This window comes from Ambystoma mexicanum, chromosome 3p (genome assembly GCF_040938575.1).
Source record: "Ambystoma mexicanum isolate Mex_15411 chromosome 3p, UKY_AmexF1_1, whole genome shotgun sequence".
Classification (NCBI taxonomy): domain Eukaryota; kingdom Metazoa; phylum Chordata; class Amphibia; order Caudata; family Ambystomatidae; genus Ambystoma; species Ambystoma mexicanum.
In genome coordinates this window covers 156,977,079-156,997,688 of record NC_090925.1, presented here as the reverse complement: position 1 = coordinate 156,997,688, position 20,610 = coordinate 156,977,079, and the positions used below count along the sequence as shown (strand labels likewise).

Genomic DNA, 20,610 nt, shown 5'->3' with positions numbered 1-20,610 from the left:
ATAGTCCAGAAAGATGTGAAATCAGCTCAAAGCCTGGCTGATATTCAGCAAATTGGAGAGCAGTTGTTCATCCCTGTTCAGTTAAATGATGGGAAGGACTCTGTTCTCGCTCGAGTGTGTGTGAACAACGGTAAGAGCTTCATCAGCGAAGCCATGTTTCGCCAACTCCCAAAAGATCCAGCCATTCCCACCTTCAAACTGATAGACAAATGGGAAGTGGATCTGGAAGCGCCCAATTCAAAACATCTCCTGCCAAGCAGGTGTATGCTCAAAATCTCCATTGGCAACAAGAGCATTGTCCATAATTGTTGGGTCGTGCGAGACGTTCCTGCCGCCTTTTACTTAGGCAGTGACATTCTCAATCGCTTTGCCATTAGTTTGGACCTAATAAACTTCAAAGCTTGGTCCCGATTAGCGGATAATCCCATGGGCTTTGATGATCCCGAAAAAGCATTTAGGTCAGCTCAATTGCTACCTTATGCAGTTGAAATTCAGATTAAAGAGGAAGTCACCATCCCAGAAAGGACCCGACAATTCTCCCTGGAAGTGAAAGTTAAAAGAGGACAAGAGTTGAAAAACCCTGATGCTTACATACATCTAAATGCTTCTCTCCAACAGCAAGGGTTGGGGGTAAACCCAACTCCATTAGTCAACATAGAACATGACACCATTCCAATAGAGGTGGATAACAGCGACTTAAAGAGTATTACTCTAGCCGCAGGCACCATTATTGGAATGGCGGTTGATGACCGACATTTCTCCATTGATCTTAGAAATGAACTGTTAGGACCAATCCCCAAGGACTGTGTTGACAGTGACAGTGAGGACAATACAACACCAGACAGTATTTTTACCCGGCATGGGGGGAACTTCCTGGTGTACACTTCCTGCCCTTATGGTAAGGAAGATGTGACGTGTGACTTCAGGAGGGATGAGGTGATTTTCCAGGTCCATGAGGATTGCCTTTCCCACCTGAAGCCTCCGGTCCAAATCAGCACTCTGACCAGGGACTTCTCCACCCAGCTGGAGGAGGCCGCGGAGATAGCCAAACCAGAAGTCTTTCCAGGCTTCAGGCAGATGGTGGAAGAGAGAGTCAACCTAGCTGATGCCTGTGTGACTCTGGAACAAAAGCAAAAGTTGAAACAAGTTTTCTTGGATTTCCAAGATCTCTTTGCGGTAGACTCATATGACTGTGGTCGCACTGACATCCACACAACAACAATCCCCACGGACCCTGGCATGACTCCTGTGTTTGTGAAGCAATATCGCTTGCCTCTCGCATCAATGGAGTCCCTTACTGAAATAATTAAGAACCTTGAGTCCCGGGGAATAATCCGTCCAGTCCACAGCACCTTCAATAATCCGGTGCTGGGAATATTGAAGCCAAACGGCCAGTGGAGACTCTGTGCCGACCTCAGGGAGCTCAACAAACGGGTCCATACTTCCCGATGGCCTCTGCCCTACATTGACCAAGGGCTGGCCCAGATCCAGGGGTCACAGGTATTCACTGCAATAGACCTGACCAATGGATACTGGACTGTGCCTGTCAGTAGGGAGGACCAATACAAGCTGGCTTTTACCTTTGGGGGCCAGCAGTACACCTGGACCCAGACTCCCTTCGGATACCTCAACTCCGGCAATGAATTCAACATTTTTCTACACAAGGCCATGCCTGACTTGGGTGCAAGGGGTAACCTGGCTTATGTAGATGATGTCCTCATCAAAAGTTCATCTGTGGAGGAACACATAGCGGAGATCCGTTATGTTCTGACACAGTTGAGGGCTGCGGAGCAAAACTTTCCTTTCAGAAAGCACAGTGGTGTAGAACCCGTGTTAATTTATTGGGGCATGAGATTACTCCTCAGGGTCTCTGTCCCCAGGAAAAGAAAGTGGAAGCACTTCAGAAACTGAAAGACCCCACAACTCTGCGGGAACTAAGGAGCCTCCTTGGACTGACTAATTACAGCAGAAAGTTCATTGAGGGCTACGCAGAGATCACCAGACCCCTGATTCATCTCCTGAAGGGGGGGGTCAAGTGGGAATGGGGTCCAGAACAAGCCGAGGCAGTAAAACAACTCAAGAGAAGCCTCTCACAAGCGCCTTGCCTAGCTTACCCTGTCAGAAACAAGGAGTTCTTCCTGGAGACGGGGTTCTCTAATACGTGCTTGACGGCAGTATTATACCAAAAGCATGACAAGGTCAATAAAGTAATCTCCTATGCGAGCAAAACTTTATCCTCTGTGGAGGAAAAATTCAACGATTGTGAGAAGGCACTCCTGGCAACGGTGTGGGCATTGAAGAATTACCGCCCGTTTATCCAGGGGGAACACATCATAGTGGAGACTCCACACCAGCCTCTGCAATATCTCCAAAGTGACAGAATCCGGGCCGGAAATGTGAGTAATTCCCGAATTACTTCCTGGATTCTGTCAATGCAAGGCTTTCCTGTGGAGGTCAGATATGGCCAAAACAAGAAGAGTCCCCTCGCGCAAGGTCTGGCTGACTTGCATGATTGTGCCAGAGAAAACTGTCTCGAGGACGAAAGTCTGAAAATCAAGGACAACATGGAGGCATACCTTAATTCCCCACACAAAGTCTTTGAAGAAGACAAGTGTGAGGGAATGCCCACTGTATATGTGGATGGATGCTCTTACCATGTTGACAACAACAGGGAGAAAGAACTGGTGGCCGGCGTAGGGAATGCATGGGTGAATGAGTCCCCAGAACCCTCCGCTGGATACAAAATTGGTCCCCGAAGTAGTCAGGTGGCAGAATTGATGGCTGTGCATCAGGCCATCCTCACTGCTGTCCAGCATCAACTCCGCGAACTGGTCATAATCACAGATTCGGATTATGTACGGAACAGGTTTGTGGAGCACCTGGTTAATTGGAAAACCAGAGGCATGTTGTGTGCTAACAACAAACCCTTGAAACATGGGAAGTTGATCCAAAACATTGATGATCTGGTCACCTCGAATGGGATGACCATCTACTGGAAAAAGATCAAGGGTCATTCCAAAGTAGAGGGACCAGACAAAACTGGAAATGACTTAGCTGATCAGCTGGCCAAAACCGGGGCCATCCAAGGGGATCTAATTGAGATTGAGTCCCTGTTGGGGGAAATCCAGGTCACTGCTATCACTAGGTCCCAGACAAATGCTCACAACGACCTTTCAATTGTACAATGGAGTAAGGAGACCCCTGATGCTGATTTGATTACAGCTCAGAGGGGGGATTCAATTATTGGTAAATTTTACCAGCACCTTGAGGACCCTGAGAACTTTCCCCTGACGGATACCGATTACATTGGGAAAGAGGACCTAAGAGTGTTGATGAAATGTCCAAAAATGTTCCGGATTCAAGACGGTTTGCTGGTAAGGAAATCCAAAGCTGGCCACGATCAGTGGGTGGTTCCTACCTCATTCCGAAGCCTGATGTTAAGTCACGCCCATGATGCGGCCACCGCCGGTCATAGGGGGTTTCACACAACATTGGAAATCTTAAGAGAGGTTGCATACTGGCCACACATGGGGCAGGACCTCGACCAATACTTGAAGGGGTGTCTTGTGTGTGCACAATTTCAGCCATCATCCCTCACGCACCGTGCGCCTCTCCAAAAGAGGGGGATGACACTGCCATGGTCAGATTTACAAATCGACTTTGTAGGCCCTGTGATTCGCTCGGCTAGGGGGAATAAGTACATGTTGACTGTGACATGCTTGTTTAACAAGTGGGTGGAATGTCTCCCAGCCCCAAATTGCAAGGCAGAAACTGCAGCTGCCTTGATGATTGACCACATCTTTTCCCGTTTTGGTCTACCTCAAAGGATTGAGTCAGACAGAGGTAGCCACTTCACCAGTGAAGTAATGACAAAGATGTGGGAGATACTGGGGGTCAAGAGAAAGCTGCATATTGCTTATAGACCAGCTTCTTCTGGGGCAGTAGAGAGATATAACCGGACAATTGTGAGCATATTAAAGAAGTTTGTGGCAGATTCTGGGCCAAGTTGGGATATCCGATTACCTCTGGTCCTAATGGCCATCAGATCTACCCCTTCATCTGCAACCAAAATGTCACCATTTGAGTTGATGACTGGGCGCAAGATGGTGCTTCCTCAGCATTTGCTCTACAGGACCCAAGAGCAGACACTGATAAATGCCTCCACTACTCATGAGTATGTAGAGAATTTAAGGAAACACCTCCAACATGCTTTTGCTTATGCTCAGCGGAATCTAGAAAGATCAGCTGATAGCATGAAGACCCACTATGACCTGAAAACTTCCAGGAAGGAATATCAGGTGGGAGACCGGGTCTATCTATACAACTTCCAAAGGAACCAGGCCAAGCAGCGCAAATTTTTGCCTACATGGAAGGGACCCTTTGAGATCGTCGATAAGATCTCCCCTGTGGCCTACAAGATCCGCATCCCCAAAGGCGGTTCGGCAGAGGGGGAAGACAAGTGGGTCCACATAAACCAGTTGAAATGTTGCCATCCCAGGCACACTCTGCAACAACTGGAGGAATCCTCTGGAATCCTAGCGGGTACTGTATCAGACTAATTCAGTTCCAATCATAAAACATACCACATCTAGTCTCTAACATACTGTGATTTGTATGAAACTGTCTCTTAGTCATACTGTTTTTTTTTCAAAATAAGAATGTAATGTTTCGTGATGATGAAATGCATATGCTGCCCCACTATCTCAACAGTGGTGGAAAAACGTCTATGAGTAGGTATTGCCGCTCTTCCTTTGTCGTCCTAGGAGAAAGAAAACCTTGAGACGGGCCAAGGAGGACGATCCGGAGACCGGGAGCTGAGACGCAACGGGCTCGGGGTACCGCCCAATATTCCCATCAGGACCGGCGAGGAGAACCGATCGATCCGACCGGATGGAGAAGAAGATGCTGAACTGTGCCATCTATTGGAAGAAGATGAGGAAACATCCCAGATCTTGCGAGTCCCATCAGTGAAACCGAATGGCCATCGCAAGAGGGGGGCTTGTGGGATGTATTTACCCATGCATCCGAGCCCTACCTCAAAACTGTGCAGTACTGACATGAAAACATCATGATGGCCAGAGCTTCCCAGAAAATGCACAGGGAAATGCAGGAAGAATAGGCTGCCACCCATTTTTGCCGATGTTATGGGCACAGAAGGACACTGCCTAAAACCACCATTGGACTACCCGCACAGTAGTCTGAAACCATTGGGAATGGCAATGCTGATTGCCAAATGCAACCTAGAATTGTGGGGAATTCATTCTTCAATCCCAAAAATGGGTGCAGTACCAGTACTCACCACTATCCAAAAGCCGGCGTTTTAAAACCACCCTGTGTTCCTCTGAAGGCAAGCCAAAGTGTCTATTTTAAACATTGCAACATGTGCAAAATATTCACTGAACACCAGCAGACATTTGGCAGAATGAGGTTTTGTGTGCTTACAAAATCTGGGAAATGAAGAGCCCAAAACAGTGCTTATAACAAAACTGCTATGGAGTCAGCAGTTTAAGTTGCACTGGATTTAAAGACACTAAAATCGAAAATGTTTAGATGAAATGAGTGACCTATGTTTGGTGTCACATGCCTTTGTAACTGTTGAAATGCCATAGTTTTGCACTTAGAATCAGCATTCTAGCTGCATATGTAAAAATGTTTAGTTTTATTTGAATGCAGGAACTGGGGAACAAAAAGTGACATTTTATCTGAAACTGGCTTAAAGAGATTCCAATTCTGCCTGGCAACTACCCCCATCAGGAGTGAAACTTGAGTCACAACTGTGTTCCCAGGCCCATCTGCCTTTTTGCTGCTCACACTAAGGATATGCCATCTATCTGATAATTGAATTACCTGTGCTCTGCAGGAAAGTGAACAAAGCCCTGTCCTGGCTCAGGCAAAGGTTTTATTGGCAGGAGTCGTAAATGGTCGTAAAAAGTGGCTTCCTCCTGAGGAAAGGGGAGGAGCACTGCCTGTGAGAGCAAGCTGGCTTGGCAGAACTGGAAAAACCAGTATTTCTACCTTGTGCTGAGAGGAAACCACACCCCTTTGGAGCCAGAACATAACTTTAAAAAGATGGATCATTCATAGAGCGGACATGTGAAAATTTTATAAATGATACCATAATTCTTGTGATTTTTCTGCCCACATTTTAAGAGGTTTTTCGACCCGGTGGCATGTTCAGGGGGGTGTTAGCGGAAAAGTGGATATTACTCTAAATGTATGCATGTTAAAAGTCTGAAACTTCATCAGTTAATGTCCATACTCCCTGCGCACATGTATGTAAAGTTGGGTCAATGTCAGAAATTGAAAAATCAGTTAAAAAGTCAATTATGTGCCATTTCTGAATGCAAGCTCTTAGAAACAGCAGATTTGGACAGAGACATGGCTAAATTCAGCCACACCATGTATATGTAATTTCAAGCAACTGTGTAACTGTGAAATATGTCTTTTATTATCAAATATAGAATGTGTGCAATCTGACAGAGGAGTGTCCTATCTGCAAGCCATAAAATGACATCCCTCTGACTCACAGTTCATTCCCCAATCAAATGATAAATGGAAGTTTGACCAATTAGAAGCTGAGAGAGAGGTAGGGTCAGTGATGCTAGAACACACCCACATTCTAAACACATAAAAGCAGACAGACAGGACAGATAGAGACCTTCAATTCCATCTGCAGCGGGACGCTCTGCCGGAAAAATCCATACTTACCTCCATCAATCTTCAAAGAGCCAACACTTAGACTCCAAGATAAACAGAGACTTCAGAACCTTAACCAAAAAGGCCACTGCCAGCAAAAGTATTTGTCAGCAGGCCTCAAAATATTTTTGCAACTGAACTCTTCAGACAGCCGGGCGAGCCGTCTGAATTTTGCCAAGAACTTTTGCAAGAACCCGGTGACAGAAATATCTAAAGAGAAGGCAGGACCCGACCCAGAGAACCGGTGCCTAGCAGAGAAAAGGCCATTGTATCCAGAGTGCTGACCCCGATGCTGTGAGCAGTTCCAGAGACCAGACGCTGTGCCCAGAGACCGTCCGAAGTCCAGACCTGTTGACCAGATCGTGACAAAGCCGCCTTCCTGTTTAAAATCTCTTGTGAGTACCGCCAAACTGTGCAGAACCAATTTCCTAGTTAAAATAATATAATTCAATCCTATTTTAATCTAAGTAGAACTGTCTCCTGTCACCTGTCATTTGCAAAGCTGTCACTTGTCATTTCCTAGTTGCAAGCTGCACGTGTCTTTTTGAACTTTAAAATTTCAAATCTGAAAAACGACCTTTATTTAATCGCTCATAACTCCGCAACCGTTTGTGCTAGAGACTTGCAGTAACTTTCATTTGGAAGATGAGATCCTAGGCTTTCCTAGGACCCCAAAACGATAGAGATAGTCCTTGTGGTTCCTCTGTAATAGCGCTCGGCGCATCCGCGAATTTTGCCGCGATTTACAAATTTCTTCACATGTAAAAACTGCTGCTGCTTGCCTTCCATTTGCCAGAAATTCGTTTAACCTGCTAACTATCCCTGCATCATTGCTAGTGTGAACCTGGACTAATATTAACTAGATACCACTCACCCTGAACCTCTGAAAGGGAATTAAAAGCATTTCCAGCATATTTCTCATCCATTGCTAGCACATATCTAAGCAATTTGGGCCTGTGTTTTCAAACTTCTGTAGTCTAAGCTTGCTGGGGTGAACTGAATCACATTTGATTGCATTTCTGAGAACTGTGTGTTTTCCTTCCATTTCCTTGCCTTGCATCAAGGGGGGGAGGGGATTGCCAGAGAAAAGTGATTCCATTGTTTGGTTGAAATCATATTGAGTATTTTCTGTACTGCATTCATTGAATATTGCATCCACCTGAGCTTACATAAAGCATCCTCTACCACATGATACTTTTTGTTCCTATTTACCAGTGTGCTACCTTATCCATTTCATGTCAACTCATTAGTGATTATAAGAAGTGTGCTAGTGCCAGATTCTCTGTTGTTGATCTTTATCATATCAGATTAAGTGTGCTATTCAATTATTAATTTATTATAAAGTGTGATATATATATTTTAAATTATCAAATAAACCTTTTAAACTTGCAAAACAGAACTACTTCTTGGCTCAGTGGGGTCAGGGGGATTCCAAGAGAGGGGTGTTATATAGGGGTAGTCATCCAGAACGCATGAACTGGACATAAAGATATATCAATAAGGGTTTTCATTCAGTATTATAGACTAGGCGTTGACTTAGCTGTAGTGTTGAATTGAATCCTCTTACAATGGGTTGGCTGCTGTAGTGTTAAACAATGCCCCTGGGCTTCAATGCTGAAAACCTCGTTTAAGAACGAGATTTGGGAAGGCAGGATTCCTGTCTCATGGCGTCGGCGATACTAATTCCAGTGTATAAGAAAGGCAACCAGATGTCTCCGGGCAATTATCGTCTTTTGGCTCTGCTAGACGTACCCGGTAAACTGTTCACCTCCTTTATACTGGATCGCCTCCAGGCATGGTCGGATTCCAATAGCACAGCTTCCAGACGGGCTTCCGCCCGGGCTCCTCCACCATACACAATCTGGGAACCATGGATCTGCTAATTGAGGGCACAAGCACTAGGGGTGGCCACGGCCTGTATGTGCTCTTTGTGGACTTTACGTTTGCTTTTGACCTGGTCTCCAGGGAGAGGCTTTGTCCTGCAGTATTGTTACATTTTGTAAAATTGCTCCATACTAATAATACTGTGCAGGTCAGGCTGAACAATGAAGAGACATTGTCATAGCCTATGGCCAACTCATGAGGGGTCAAACAGGGGTGCAGATTGGCCCCTTTTATGTCCAATATGTACCTAGCAGACTTACCAGAATATCTAGAGAAGCTGGATACTTGCCCCACTAAGATCGGCTCAGAGCATATCAAATCTTTGGCTTATGCTGATGATTTTCTCCTAGTGGATGTGACCTTCGCTGGCATGAGAAAACCTGCAGAAGGATTATGGAGCTATGCTACAGAAAATCGGCTGGTTATAAACAGGCAAAAGACTCATGTTATTTAAGCAAAAAACAATGGCTCGCCCAGTACTGATGGCTGAGGGGACCAGTATTGACTATACCGAAAGCTACAGATATTTGGGTGTAGAGCTGGAGAGCAAATGGAACTATCCCCACATGTGAAGCCGCTAGAGAACGGAAAGCAGTGTAATTAACAGCGCTGGTTACTGCTTTCAGTAAGAATTCTGCAGGTTACAGGTTTAAAGGTATTCTGAAGCTGTGCAAGCAATGCTATTTCCAGCACGTCTTGTACGGTCTAGAAGCTCTTACCCTAGTGGATATGTCTTGGGTCGCTAGAACAGAGGCCTGCTTCTGGGGCCGTATCGTGGGTCTACCTGCCTGTGTCCCGATGGAGGTTATTCGTCCGGAATTGGGTCTCTGTTCAATGGGTACTATGCTCTTGCTGAAATGCAGCACATTATATCTGAAGACCGTAAGTATTCCCCAATGTGACCTTTTAAGGCTGCTAGGCAAGGACATGGAAGTCAGAGAGAACCGAGTGTTTGTCAAGTCCATCTTAAATCTTTTAGCTTAATTAACTGGTCTCAGAAATCGAAACTTGACTACTGGGAGCTCCGAAAGGGGTTCAGGATAAAAATGCTGTACTGGGAAAGGCAAAAAGAGCATTTACATCTCCAGAGGTTAAGATCTTACAAGTTTACATGTACTGTACACCCCAGGGCGAGCACAGCGGTATCTCATGCTTTGCCCATCTAGTAAACTCTGTAGCTCAATATTAGCGAGTATTGGGGCAGCTGGGAATCTGAAGCATGTGGAAATGTTCTGTCGTGCTTGCAAAATCCACAGCTGCCCCGAAACTGGAAAGCATATTCTAACAGAGTGCCCTGTTATGACATCAGCAATCATGGTATGCCTGGGTGACTAAGTCCATAACCTGACTTCCATCAGCGAGAGTGCCTTTTGGATCAGGTGTTTGAACACAGGTAATAAAAGCCTACAGCTGGCCCTCTATGGAGTCAGGCTATTCTTCGGGCAGCTCCTGCTGTCCTTTGCTGAGTCATAGTCCATATTGAGTGCAGCGGAACTATATGCCATCGATGGGTGAAGGGGGGGAAATGGACCCCTAGATGTCTATCAATTGCTTATAGATCACAAATTGGGACAAATTGTGAAATTGTGGGAAATAATGTGAACAACTTGGGTTGGTCTGTCTGATTGTTTGTTGGCTTGAGACTTGGATTGTAACCTTATTTTATGTGCTCTATCTTATGTACTTTATGCATTTTATATGCAACTGTGCCATTTATATTATTCCTAATTTTAACTTTATAGTTTCTATTTGCTTTTATCTGACTTCTGGTTCTATTATTTTCCTTTATGTGTACATTCTTTGACTATAACACATAAGTACAATATATTTATATTTATTAATGTGATACAGTTTTATACAAACGTAGAAAACTTTACACATAATAACATCAAACATTAGTGATCTAAAAATAGTATTCGATACACAAAATATAAAACCGTTATACATAATAATAATAGTATCACAACAGATCAATCAAGACAGAACAGATAAAATCATCTCCTTGATAGGACTGTTAAATAACCATGTACATATACATATATTTCATCCATATGAACAGAAGTAAAGGAGAGAGGGAGAAAACATCCTCATAGCAATAGAAATTAATCAGAATCTTAGAACCATGCTTTGGGAAGACTGTATAATTATCAGTGCATGCGTGGGCCGTTGCTTTGGTGATCCTTGCCTTTTTCCGGGGCTATATACTATGTACACCGGATACACCTACTTACATTGTCTAGGAGCGCAGCATTGCGCCTCTTTTCCACGAGTACAAGAGGGATGCATTTGGAGGGTCCCTATGTGGTAACTATGTGTGGAATGTAGTTCTCCCCTATGTTTATAAACCCTGAAGTGTGCCTCTACTTTGGGTCCTGGAACAGTGGTGAAGTAGGTGAGAGGGGCCCTGAACCATACAAATTAGTGAGTACATTTATTAATCATTATTGTAGGCATAAGGCCTGTGGGTAACACAGTACTTCCCAGTACCTGACTCCTCCACCCACGCCCATCTCAGGGTTATCACAATGGGATGCGCTACTGTATTTCTTTTGAGGTACCTATATCTAAAGATGGTTTTAATCTGATTGGGTCTGATCTGTACCTAAGACACACTAGGTTTCTGTCACTTTGGGACCCCCTATCCTAGGGCATTGCCTATTCAGGTCCCACCCTAGCCCATGGGTCTATGGGCTAGGAATTTGTGCTTCCAATGAGACACTATGGGGAGGCTGGCACTTTGGTCTTATGCAGCAATCTTGCCCAGGACTCTAGCATTATATACTATCCAGGCCACTTAGCAGACGTGGTGCTAATGCAGGGTTGTGTCTACCTCCTGCAAAACCAGAGAACCCCTAAAGAATTTAACTATACCTCCTTTGGGGGTTCCAAGGCTCCCACACAAGCCCCAGTGAGGGGCGTTCCTCCAGAGATTCAGCAGAGTCCCTCAGCAAGTCCCCAGTTCAATCTGTTCATCTGGTCCCTGTGAGCCTCAAGGGAGCAGAACCAGAGAACCCCTAAAGGCTTAAACTATACCTCCTCCAGGGGTTTCAAGGCTCTCACCCAAGCCCCAGCGAGGGTTGTTCCTCCATAGATGCAGCAGAGTCCCTCGGCAAGTCTCCAGATCAATCTGTTATTATGCTCCCTGTGAGCCTCAATCGAGCAGAACCAGAGAACCCCTAAAGACTTTAACTATACCTCCTCCAGGGGTTTCAAGGCTCTCACCCAAGCCCCAGCGAGGGTTGTTCCTCATAGATGCAGCAGAGTCCCTCGGCTAGTCTCCAGATCAATCTGTTATTATGCTCCCTGTGAGCCTCAATCGAGCAGAACCAGAGAACCCCTAAAGACTTTAACTATACCTCCTCTGGAGGTTCCAAAGCTCTCACACAAGCCCTAGTGAGGGCCGTTCAGCCAGAGATTCAGCAGAGTCCCTCAGCAAGTCTCCAGTTCAATCTGTTCTTATGGTCCCTGTGAGCCTCAATGGAGCTGGTCCTTCCATGTAACCAGCTGCAGCCCCAGATCTTCTCTTTGAGGGTTTAAGGCACGCCGGCCTGGGACCCAGGGGGAATGAACACCTTCTCACGGTCCTCTTCTCAAGCAGTCCATTCCAGATATGTGAGCTTTCTAGGGCTCTCACGGAGAGAGTACTCTCTCTCAGAAATCATTGTGATGCATCAAAATATCCACCGGCAAACTGAGACCTGAAACTTCGAACCTCTTTGAAGAATGAACTCTATTCACCAAGATATAGACAGACAGAAAAGGAAAAATATGGGAGGGAAAAAGAGACAGGAGAACGATGAGGATAAAGGTAGAGAGGAGAGAGGATTGGGAACAGCCATTGAGGGATAGTAAGAAAGAGATGGCGGGACAGAGGTACAAAGTTTGTGTGGGGGGATATCAACGGAGGCGAAGGAGACAGAGGGGGAAATGAGCGGGGGAGATGGGATGAGCCAGTGAGATAGAGGGAGAAAGGGAGGGGGTGGGGGTGGAGAGCATGAATAGGAAATGGGTTGTCAGTTTTGAGAAAAAGAAAACATGTCTCGAAATTAATTTGGAAAGAAAATGGAGTACAAAGAAGCAAGGATGCTTAACATGTTTTGATATCCCTATAATAACTTTGTGGAATTCTTAGGATTAGCTTAACATGCAGAGGCAATTTGTCTCAATCAATACATCTGTTATAATACAGAAGCCAATGGAAGGGCATCTATGATTTCTTTGCATTTGCATAAGCCTTGCAACCAATGGCTATTTGGTATTTTAGACTGAGGCAATACCCTCAGCGGCGAGCCGGCCCTGTCGATAATGGCCCGCTGCCCGAGCGAAGCAAGGGTCCCTAAGTACAGGCGGCGGTACCGTTACACACAGGGTGGGCCCACCGTCGAGGGTAATAACGCCATTAGCATCCGTGTAGTTACCTAGACGGGTGCTAATGGTGTCTATCATTTGAAAAACAAGAAATGCCCCGTTTTCAATGTTGATGAAATGTTGATAAAAACGTGCTCTTAGCACCCGCGTAGGTAACTGTACAGATGCTAGGACGTAGTGGGGAATTCAGAGGAAGGAAGGAGAAGCGGTGGAGGGAAGAGGGCACTGGCCAACAGCAGCCTGGCTGCTTGGAACGCAGGCTTGAACCATAGAATACAGCACACGATCTGAGCATCCTGATTGGCCAGCGGCCCCTTTCAGGGTTCTAATGGAATTGTTTACATTGTTTTTTGTAACTAATCTATCTTTGCCATTCACATGTATGACCTTGGACCGTGTTTTTTTCATTTTTCTTTGGATCTGCACATCTTTAAGGCTTAGGCCAACCAAAGATTAAAAAATAAGAAAGTACAAAATACATTTGCAGGTACTCATAATTCCCAAAGTACATAGCACCCAACTGGGAAGTGCTGATACTCTCCTGCGGAAAGTGTTGCACCGCTCCTGCAAAGTGTCTATACTCCTGCTTTCACATAATAGACATACAGGCACTGAACACCTGACATTGCCTGCTCCTTGAATTCATGCAACAAAGCATTCTGGGCCGGTCACTATCATGATAACTGCCGACATGCGCTCATGTATGACAAGAGAGGACTGTGCAAATGATCAACTCTGGTAATGAAAATCAATTACAATGAGTCATGGGCCACGCATGTCAACGATATACCTGCTTTCGACTTGCAGAAGATATGGCCGCCTTCCACACCTTCGGTCCCTATTTTCCTCCATTGTCGGCTCTATCGACCAATCAACTGAGACATTATATTGGATCTGGAAGCTCCTAAATTCCAGAAGTGTGGAGGAGAACCTGTGAAATGTATCCAAGGGTCAGTAATTAAATGAATCTTACTGAGTCCGCCGACAGCTCCGCCTCTGGCTTCATGAGCAGGACGCTCTTGTCGACAGCACGCGTGGCACACAAGGATCCCGGGGAGGCTTCAAGATGCAGCGATGTAGGCGAGGAAGGGAGGCCCTCAGCGGCGAAGAAGTGCAGGTCCACCTGGAATCATAAGAGACAGTCGCATGGAGGATTGTTCTAGAGTGAAGTGTGCATGCATACATGGAGGATCTCCTATTAATGGTTCTTGGCTGGCCCATGGGGGAGGGGCACTTTAGCTATGGCGGCTGAGTGGGATTCCTTCTGCCTAGAATAGCTGTTAGAGTGGGAATGGTTTCAATTAAATGTTTAATTTCATGTTATTGGTGTTGTATAACATGTCAAGTGCAAAATGATTTACTGCAAGGCACTAAGAGAATGTTGATGGGAACATGCGAGATCCAGTGGGAATGTAGAAGTGATCACATTCCTGGAAGTCCACGTGTCTGTAGGGGGCCAGGGTTTCTATGCAGCGGGAAAGGATGACAGTTCATAGATGGAATGAGTTCACATGGGAGGTCTGGGTGCAAGGGTAATACCCCATTTACTTACATGCCAATTACTCATAAGTTTTCTACCATATTTTCTGCTAAATACAGATGGGGGTTTGGATTTAGGTATTTAGAAAGGTTGGGGTGTGAGGGAGGAGTGCAGGGGGGTCTCCCCCTGCTTTATTTGCAGTCAAATGTGGTAAAAAAAAAATTAGAGCAAATGAGCTGCGAGGAAATCGCTGCAGAGGAATCTGCTGGATCCGATTAAAGACCAGTTCTAGATCCGTTCCCTTTCAATACAGGCAGCAAAGGATCTCACCTGTGCAATGCAGCAGGTATTTAGCAGCACTGCCGCTCTGCTATGGAGTCATAACGCAGACATACAAAGCACAGGCCAGGGGGTATTAATGAGGAGATAAACCTGATGTGTTTCTTGTAAGGTTTTAACTGACAGTATGAACAAATGAAGACATACCGATGGTTCCACCAGCGGCGATCCACGACATGTCCCGGAGGGAACACCCACTGCGGGACGTAAGGCAGGGACCATGCTGCCAACCCGTGGACCCAAGCTTTTGGACCAGAGAGATGTAAATGCAAACTATGATGTAAATAATGCACACATTGCACATGTGCGTTTAATATGGAGTGTTGGTATTACAAAGAAAATGACACTGTGATGCCCTGAGAATCTGGTGAAATTAACATGCACGTGACAGAGGTGGAGGTTGTGATTAATGCAGTTTTGATGTATAACCAATTAGTATACTAAAGATGCTATTATGTAGTTTTCTATGCACGTTTTTTACAGAATAGGATTTGACCTAACTACTAGGTCCGTTGTAACCACCGATATTGCGATAGAATCCAAATAATAGTCACTTTTGATTAGATCGAGTAATACTACCCAAAGTAGGCTATACGCATGCGCGACAGTAGAAAATGGAGTGTACAACAGATACACATGCGCGGTAATGAAGCTCCCGCGCATCGCTACTAAAATCCTTTATTTCTTTAGTTTTGACACGTTTTTCAACCCTTTCGAATGATGCGACCCCTCAGGTAAGAATCAAACCATTAGATGCTATTTTGCAGCACGAATGAATGATAACGTTAAGATAACAGGGTCGAACACAATGCGCATGCGCAGCACGATAAGTGTTTAAAGACACACTGAACAATGGCGGCAGCTCCTATTGAGCTACCAATACGAGTACAGAGCACAGAGTGCAGCAGGTAAGCAAGGGGATTGGAATCACGATGTAGAACAAGAGAATTAGAACAGCTAGGGTGGCTAATTGTTAGTTTTTGACTTTACAGGTATTGTGAGCTGTTCAGGATTATAAACAGAGTGAAACAACAACACTCTGGGTACAGGAGTGAGACAGGTAGAGAATTTAAGTTACTAATAATGAATAAGTGACATAACTATGGATAATAATGTGTTGCAATGAAATTTTTTTCTTTTTTCTGTTTTGATTTGCTAAATTTCACCTTGGACCATAACAACTACCGGGTATGTGTAACTATGATTAACTTTTTGGTGTATCTCACAACATGATGGTGGTAATGGGGAATGATTTACACAATACATTAACATTGTGAAATTATGGGATCTGTTCTGGTAAATTAACAATAGTGTTAACTGCCCTGATGATGGACGGAAGTCCGAAATGCATTGGCTAAAAAATGATGTGACACTGAACAATCAGGATTGAATGATGATATGCAAATGATCACATAATGAACTGTGAACTCTTGATTAAAAATCAAAATCATAACTATTGATAAAGAATTGAGATGATTATTCTAAACATTGGTTGAAACCCTGGATGGGGTATCTGGAGTGAGCTCATACAGGAACGGAAGGGATCCGCTCCTACTTTTTGTGTTATTTCAAACCTTTATCATATGTCAAACATTTACACGCAAAAGATAGAAATGACTCAGGAATCAAATCACAGAATCCAAAGAAAGAATTGAGCAAAAGGAGGAAAAGTTACCTTCGAAACAAGTCTTTGTCCAAAAGGATCAAATTGACCCCTCAAACACCTCCTTTAAGAAGTTCAACAAAGAAACCGCAGCCGTAAGATTCTCCCCTCTCAATAGGAAGGACCATATTTCCTTCAAGTCCAGTGTGTTGCAGGCTTCATGCAGGCTTCAATTAACTTGCTCATATGTCTGGCGCTCAAGTCAGTTACACCATGGGAAAGCAATGTGGCATGCTCTAGTGACTCCAGGTTCTCTGTTTCCTGGCAGAATCTAGAAGGCCGACTTGTATATCTGGCTAAGAGATGTGAAATGAGGAACTGACATTGGTGTGAATGGGCATGAAAAGAGGGGACAGGGGGTGAAACACACCAAGGCGATCTGGAGGCACGGGGACCCTTGAATACACATGCATGTCAGGGTTTACAGTGTATCTCGGGCTGTATGCTGTAATAACAGGATGGTGCATTGTGGCTGGGCTGCAGAACATGGAATGAGGAATAACAGAAAGTTGCTGTACTTATCAACCCTACCTCCATGTGGGTGTGGTGTCCGGGTGCTCTGGTTGCATTAAAGCATTTTGGTGCTTCCCCCCAGAAACCATGTGCTGTTCACTCTGCCTGCTTTTCCCCCCGCAGTTCTGCTGCTCCCACAACCCTTTCTACTGAGGGCAAGTCAGGAAGAGTGATCGAAGAGAGCGAGAACAAAGAGAGCGAGAACTGTCGGGATCTGTGTTCCACTACTTTAATTTGTTTCCATTAAATACTTCCACTACTTTTTACAACCATATTCACCATTCCGGAATGCTACTTTTTGAAGTTAAAGCACACCTTGTTACTTTACGATCTTAAAGCAATTGGGAAAGATGGAGCAGTACTGGTAACACGGAGAAGGAATCTCTACTCACACCCGGAGAAGGAATCTCTGCTCACACCCGGACAAGGAATCTCTACTCACACCCGGACAAGGAATCTCTACTCACACCAGGACAAGGAATCTCTACTCACACTGGGAAAAGAAATCTCTACTCACACCTGGAGAAGGAATCTCTACTCACACCCGGAGAAGGAATCTCTACTCACACTAGGAAAAGGAATCTCTACTCACACCTGGAGAAGGAATCTCTACTCACACCCGGAGAAGGAATCTCTACTCACACCCGGACAAGGAATCTCTGCTCACTCCCGGACAAGGAATCTCTACTCACACTGGGAAAAGGAATCTCTACTCACACTGGGAAAAGGAATCTCTACTCACACCTGGAGAAGGAATCTCTACTCACACCCGCAGAAGGAATCTCTACTCACACCCGCAGAAGGAATCTCTACTCACACTGGGAAAAGGAATCTCTACTCACACTGGGAAAAGGAATCTCTACTCACACCTGGAGAAGGAATCTCTACTCACACCCGTACAAGGAATCTCTACTCACACCCGGAGAAGGAATCTCTACTCACACCCGGAGAAGGAATCTCTACTCACACCCGGAGAAGGAATCTCTACTCACACCTGGAGAAGGAATCTGTACTCACACCCGGAGAAGGAATCTCTACTCACACACGATCCCCCTCAGGTTTTTGGAAAACCTGCACGTTATTATGTCAGGTAAAATGATAAAGGTCCATAACATTCACAAGGAATTCGTTTTAAATATCAGCTTGGTGTGGAGGATTTGTCCATTCCTGTTCCTGTGCAAGTGTAACATTTTTACATTGAAGTAGGAGCCTTAGTTAGTAGTCGCTTGGACTATTGCAACGCTCTGGCTGCAACACCTTGTCACATGTTGCACTATGCTACTGCCCACCTTGTCCCCAACCGAGATCACAGCTCTAGTACTTTTTTCGGTACATTTCTACCACTGGTCGAGATTATACATGTCCTTGTCATTTGCCATCACTTCAGCGCCCTCCATCACTTAACTATTGCGACCCTGGGTTGGCAGTGTTGTTCGGATGTGTTACATACGAAGACGGCCCCCAATTCCTTCACAGCGGAGCTCATCTGCCCACAGGGATGGAAGTGCTGTCATTACATGTACGGGGCGGGCCCGTGAGAATTGCGGCAGTCTCCATTTTGCAGCACATTTCAGCGGCGGGATACCGTTCTGCTGTTACTTCCCTGACAGACTGCTTTGCTAGGTGGTTTGCAGGGATGCCAGAGGCTGCTGCCGTGACATGTTATTTTCCAACTTCAAAAGCATGTTTCTGCTGCAACCATTCACTTGTGCTACATTTTAATACCTAAATAAAGTACAAGGACGCCGCGCACTACAATGGCGGAGCCGCCAGAGAGATATCATGTCATGCGTGCACCAGTGCTAGAAATTAGTCAAATGCAGACAGGAGTAGATTTTTCTGCTTGATTAATGTGGCATGGATTCCACTTTCCCTTCAGTCCATCCTAAAGATGTTTACATTGGGGCAAAAAGGAAGCAGCCTGATGTATGTACTATGTTTGCTGTGTGCCATGAACAAACCCAGATGTGGCCTCAACTAAAATGCTGTCATTCACAGTGGGAAATTGACACGGCTTGTGTTTGCTGTTATTCTTTATGGCATAAACAGAGAAAAAGAAAAAAAAAAGAAATATACGTGTGTGGCCTCTGTTTTCTTGAATTGTTTCAGAATGTTATGTAATTGGCTCCTAGATGAATTTGAGGCAAGCCCTATTTCTTCCATTCTCTTTTAGACTGGCAGACAAATGGGTAAAACCATTGCACTCCACTGTAAACATCTCCGAGTGATATGGATTGGGGCAAACCCCGTTTGCTCTTTTGCTTAATGCATAATCAGCAAAACGGGCACTTTTGCTCTATTTTTAGCACAGGTCAAGCATGAGATATTCTAGAGCCAATTGCAGCGAGGGCCAGAGTGCTCTCATTTTCATTGCTTGAGTCTTTTAATCCAGTATTGCTGTGCCAGGATGTTATCCTGTTCTAGAGGTCACAGGCGCTCTACCTGTGCAAGTTCATCATGTCCTTGAGGTCACAGGCTCTGTACCCATGTGCCAGTTCATTATTTTATTTATTTTTATTTATTGCATTTGCATGTAGCGCCTAGACCCGGAGGTATCACAGCGCTAGGAAAAACGGTACAGTACAGGTAAGTAGAAATTGCAGTTAGTTTGTATGTGGCCAACTATATAAGGAACAATCGGAGCAAGAGCAGTTGCATGTTTCTAACATTACAGCAAATGCAGTTACTAGTATTTGTTTTTTTCGAAAGAGAGGGTATGAAGTTTCTTCTTGGATACACTGGGGTAGGGCGTTCCACAGAGTGGGGGTGATAGTGGTAAAGCTGGAGCCATCAGCTCTCTTTCTTTTGAATCTGGGGATAAACAGGGCAGATGAAGAGGAGAGCATAGTCTACGCGTGGTGGTTTTTTTGTGATGCAGTTGGATAGGTAAGGGGGGGCAGTATAGTGAATGCAGCGGGGGGGTGATAGTAGGAGTTTGAACTCGATGTAAGCTTTGATGGGGAGACAGTGCGCCTCGCGTCTAATTTGTGAGATGTGGTCGGATCGTTTCTGACCCCAGGCTGCTCTGAGTGCATTATTTTGTATCAGCTGAAGTTTGTTTATGTTTTTTGTTGATGTTCCAGCCAGGATAGCGTTGCAATAATCCAGTCTGCATTATTTCGTAGATGTGACAGGCTCTGTATCTTGTGCCAGTTCATCAAGTCCACTAGTCCTAGACATGCGAGACCCGGTACCATTTGCCAGTTAATTATGTGCTAGAGGTGACAAGCTCTGTATGCCTGTATAAATTCATTTAATCCATCAGACCTAGAGGTGGAAAGCTCAGTAGCCTAGTGCAAATGTATTACGCCCTAAAGTTGACAGGCTCTGTATCCTTGTGCCAGTGCTAGTGCTTTAGGTCCACTAGACCTAGAGGAGACAGGCTCTGTACCTTGGGTCAGTTCAATATGTCTTAGAGGTGACAGGCTGTGTACCTTGTGCCAATTCATTAAGTCCTAAAGACTCTGTATCCTTATGATAACCCACTGAGCTCTAAGGCTCACTAGCCCTTAGTCCCTCCCATGAGACCAAATCTATCTGAAGGAGAAGCTCTGCATCCCTTTGACTTTACCAGTGTCTACACATCCATTTCATTCACAGGCCTCATAGCATTTCCTTGCCAGTCTTCAATTAATCCTTATTTTTCATGTTTATTCATGAACCCCAT

At 45.0% G+C, this 20,610-nt stretch overlaps 1 protein-coding gene and 1 long non-coding RNA gene across 2 annotated transcripts in view; one reads left to right on the top strand and one right to left on the bottom strand.

Moving 5' to 3' along the window:
* Positions 1-20,610, bottom strand: part of LOC138580188 (alpha-2-macroglobulin-like) — a 450,387-nt gene that overhangs the window by 254,654 nt on the left and 175,123 nt on the right. Inside the window, exon 15 of the mRNA XM_069650526.1 lies at positions 13,922-14,071. Within this exon, the coding sequence (XP_069506627.1) occupies positions 13,922-14,071 (150 nt within the window). The remainder of the gene's footprint in view (positions 1-13,921; positions 14,072-20,610) is intronic.
* LOC138580189 (uncharacterized) lies at positions 15,589-16,418 on the top strand. Its single transcript, XR_011304199.1, has 3 exons — positions 15,589-15,675; positions 15,760-15,827; positions 16,079-16,418. It is a non-coding gene; the product is annotated as an uncharacterized lncRNA (long non-coding RNA).